Raw genomic sequence first — 4,209 nt, forward strand, 5'->3', positions numbered from 1 at the left:
CCTAACGTTCTGTGATTCTGTGAAAGCCTGGTTTTGATATTTCCAACTTCTAAGTGCATGTCTTTTTGACCTTAAAAATATTACTTCTTAATATTTTCTAGTGTATAATTGAAACATAAACAATTTCAATAATGAGAGTGTGTATATGTAATGGTTTTCTGATTGTAGGCAGTATTGATTGAGAGTGATATTTCCAGTGATTTTTTTTTTCTTTCAGATCTTAGTTTTCAAGCAGCTGCTCGAATTATGTCTACTCCTGTTTATGATGCCTTAAAGGTAATGAAAGACGTAGCTCAGAACTTCCCATTAAGAGCCAGGTATGATACTTAATATTGTTTTTCAAATACTGTTTTCATATTTGATTTTGAATTTATTGACAGTAATACAGTTTTATATCCAAATCCTGCAGTCAAGTGTTCATGTTTTACACCTTGCTGGATGGATCCCAGGTAATTTCATTGTGTAGAAAATAACTCCTAGGAGAGCTCATGATCAGTTTCTTAAATATTTACTCTCTGATGCAGGAGATGCCATGAAGGCATCCTACTCCTCCAAACACTTAATGCCTAATCCTCCAGACTTCTGCTGGAATTGTGTTTTCCTGGGTGCAAAATTCTGTTGAGTTAATATCAGATATACTCGCAGTAGAAAGAGGCAAAATTTTATTAAATTCATAGGTGATCCAACCACATTTGTTCCAAGCAGAATGTTGCTGATACAATGGGGCCACGGCTACTGATAGTGTTCTTACTGAGGAAGATATGTCTCCCATAACAGATTACTTAACAAAAGATCAAGATAAATATTAAATAAAGGAATAACATTTTCCTCTCTACTAATATTAAAAATTGTTCCTTCTGCAAGCCAATTGTATTGTAATTGAGAAATATTTTGAACAAGTTCATGTAATCCTATCAGCAGTATTTGCTTGAATTACTGAATTAAATGTGATGCTAATTGGGTTATTAACTCAGTGTGTTTTTTACATTTTATAACTCTTGTTTAATTACCACTTAATGTTTCAGAGAAAATGTACACTGTAATGGAAAAAACTACCTTTTTAAAATCTTGTTTCAAGGAAGAAAACTTTCAAAATGCTTGAAACATAATTATTATGAAACAGTAAGGTACAAGATTACACTTAGATTAGCAATCAGAAAATGCAGCTTTTCATCAGAAAGTAGTGGAAATGTACATAACATTGAAGTGCAAGGCCAGTTCTCTTTAAAGGACAGGAAAAATGTCAGTTTGCAGTACTCTAGGTAACATTTAAATAATTGATTTAAAGAGTCATTAAATTGTTACATCCCACTCTGACGCCATGCATTTGTGGCATTAGAGCACAATTCTTCAAATGTTTTATTTTTATGGATAGAAGAAGACTCCAGAATTATTAAAAGGGGAACTGCAGTTCCTGTCCTGTATAATTTATTCTAATATGCTAACCTAGCATGTTGTTTTTAACATAAGTGTTTACAAATATTTGAATTATTTCAAGTTAGTAGGTCTGCATTGACAACAGACTTAAATCATAGGAGTGTTGTGTAAAACGAGCGCGCAAAATGTTTCCTTAATCTAATCATAACCTGCTGAGTCAAAAACACTAGTTTGGGAAGTAATACCCTAGAATAAACAGAAAATGAAAAGGTATGGCTTCATCAATTTAGATAGGTAACTGATCATTGTAATAGGAGTGTTTTAAAATTGTTTAAATTTCACACAGTTTAGATACGAAAACCATTTTTAATTATGCAAATTTTGGTTTGAAAAGGCTGTAAAAACATTTTAGAACTATAGTTATGAAAAGAAAAATTAAATATTATATGTTCCTTAAAATTTGAAGGGTTCCTTAGACCATAAAAATGAATATACAATTCCTCTGGAAGTTTTTTTTTTACATCCTAGTTTATAACCTGCTTTTTTGTGTCTTGGTATTTCCAGTTGAAAAGGTTAGTCTGAGGTAGATTGTACAAAATGTCATCAAACGTAGACAGTGTAAGAACTGATATATGTCATGGCGACATTTTGATAATTCATTTTGCAGGATTATTTTCCTCTGTGATATATTGTATAGGTGTCATAAATATCTGTTATTTAAGAATACAATAAAAAGAATTACAATGTTGTGTTTCTTGCTATCAATCATTCACGAACATGTATGTTATGCACATGTGAGAAGTTTCCTTTTTTCCCCTGTTACACAGAACTATATAGCTACATGTTCTTTCAGATAAGAGAAAATACGCATAAAATTATATGATAGAAAATAATACAACCTTAAGGTCATACAAGAACATTCCTACATCATGTAGAATGACAACTATCGATCCATTTACTTTCAGACAGTAATGTGTTTCTGTTTGGTGAGTCCTTAGCACTGAGTATTTACAAAAGCAATGCATAAAACTTTGTGAAACTTTGAACAAATTGAACAAATGACTGAACTCAGAATTTACAAATGTCTTTCACAGGTACTTTTACACTTGTTACCTCAAATTGCTAGGGTGTCCTTCTCAACCATTGACCATCACTCTTTCTCCTTAAAATCTTGCTAGAATACTGCATTGTCAAATGCCATGCATAGACAAGGAGCTGGTTAATGATTCTTTAATGTATTGCTTTCTTATTACCAAAAAAAAAAGCCATCAGTAAAGGTTACCTTCTGATAAGTATTTAACTTCCTTGCTAATGTTGGTCCAGCTTTGTCTTCTCCTTTCTGCCTTTTTATTATTTCCACATTAATTTTTGATGTTTCTGCCTTACTACTCTAAGCTTTTTGGGAAGATTTAGGTTGTTCTTTTTATATGTGCAGGTTTTATCATCTGTGTATGCAGAGTGAAGCATTGATTCTGAGAGAGCGCCCTACTACTATTTATGTTGAGTTTAACAAGATGAAAATCAGAGCTTTTTTTTTTCGCCCTAAAATATGTTTTATGTCAAGACTCTAAAACCATTGCTATGAAGTCGGAATAATAGCTGTGTTAGTACTGACGCACATTAAATTTCCATTCTGCTATGGAGTCCTTCTGTTAATTATCTTTTTTGCTGGATAGCTAAGTAAATTCTCAGTTATAATTCCTATCAGTTACAGATGTTCTTTTAACATTTAACAGATTGAGAATATTGAAAAATATGCTGATAATATGACTCGAACAAAACCTAGCAAAAATTTGCAGTTTGGGTTTACTAAAGTAGCACCGAACAAAATACCTCTTTTGAAAATAAAATATTTATGAGACTGCGTTACTCTTCTTTTTAAGTTTTAATTACAGCATTCTTCAATTACAGGGCCTTGGATATGGTATTAAAATAACATGTTTCACATTATTTAATGCATTTTTAAAAATACATTGAGTGATACCAGTATTTTATATTTACAGATCACTGACCAGAGTGCCTGTAGACAAGAAAATGCGAAATGAAATAGAAGAAAATCAGAAGGTTTGTTTTTATTTCTTCAAGTGGATGTTTGGGTTGCTATCATATTACTGCTTTTAGAGATGATTTTTATTAGTATAGTGACTTTCACATGGCTTTTATCAGAGAAAAGGAGTTATTTTTTTAAGCATCTTTTACTAAACAAACAACATTGAACTACTTAATTCAAAATTTTCACTTTCTGCTGCTCTTGGTACTTCTTTCCTTCCCTCTTTTGATTTTACAAGATTAGGCATGAGCAAACAATTTTTATGGAGTGTTGTGCTCAGTGGTAAATTGTGCGGTTAATTTTTCTAGAGCTTTGATGTTGAATCTGAGCCTGCTGTTTATATTATGCTTATATTATGCTGGCTTTCAGCTTTCCATGCTCTCAGAATCATGCATGCAACTATTCTGCACAAGGTATTTTGAACATTGGCTGTGGTAGATGGTGGATTTATTTTTAATCCTTGATGCACTGCATCTTTTGTGTATTACATCAGGAGTGATTGTTCATGTGATTTTGACTGATCTGAGATGTATTCTAAGATGCCACTTTGCGTTTGTAGCGTTTGTGACATCTGTTGTATTTCCTGTCTCAGTCCAGAGTTTGGATTTTTCCTTCAAGTTGACTGTTAAAATTAAATGTTAGCCACCATGCTTTTAGGTCTGGTCACATGAGATGGTATCCATAGCACTGTCCTTAATCTTGATCTTCAGAACATATCTTTTCATATGGTATGAACTACTGCAGTGAAAGAGATTTATTTCTTCTCTATTTATGGCATTCCT

General features: G+C 32.3%; 1 protein-coding gene across 1 annotated transcript in view; it reads left to right on the forward strand.

Annotated features, from left to right (window-relative positions):
• Positions 1 to 217: 217 nt before the first annotated feature.
• The window catches only part of LOC104542769 (UDP-glucose:glycoprotein glucosyltransferase 2-like), a gene marked incomplete at its 5' end in the record, with an annotated part of 14,352 nt that continues 10,360 nt past the window's right edge, over positions 218 to 4,209 (forward strand). Inside the window, 2 exons of the mRNA XM_010187196.1 lie at positions 218 to 317; positions 3,381 to 3,441. Of these exons, the coding sequence (XP_010185498.1) occupies positions 218 to 317; positions 3,381 to 3,441 (161 nt within the window). The remainder of the gene's footprint in view (positions 318 to 3,380; positions 3,442 to 4,209) is intronic.

Source organism: Mesitornis unicolor, unplaced genomic scaffold (genome assembly GCF_000695765.1).
Source record: "Mesitornis unicolor isolate BGI_N332 unplaced genomic scaffold, ASM69576v1 scaffold386, whole genome shotgun sequence".
NCBI classification, from domain to species: domain Eukaryota; kingdom Metazoa; phylum Chordata; class Aves; order Mesitornithiformes; family Mesitornithidae; genus Mesitornis; species Mesitornis unicolor.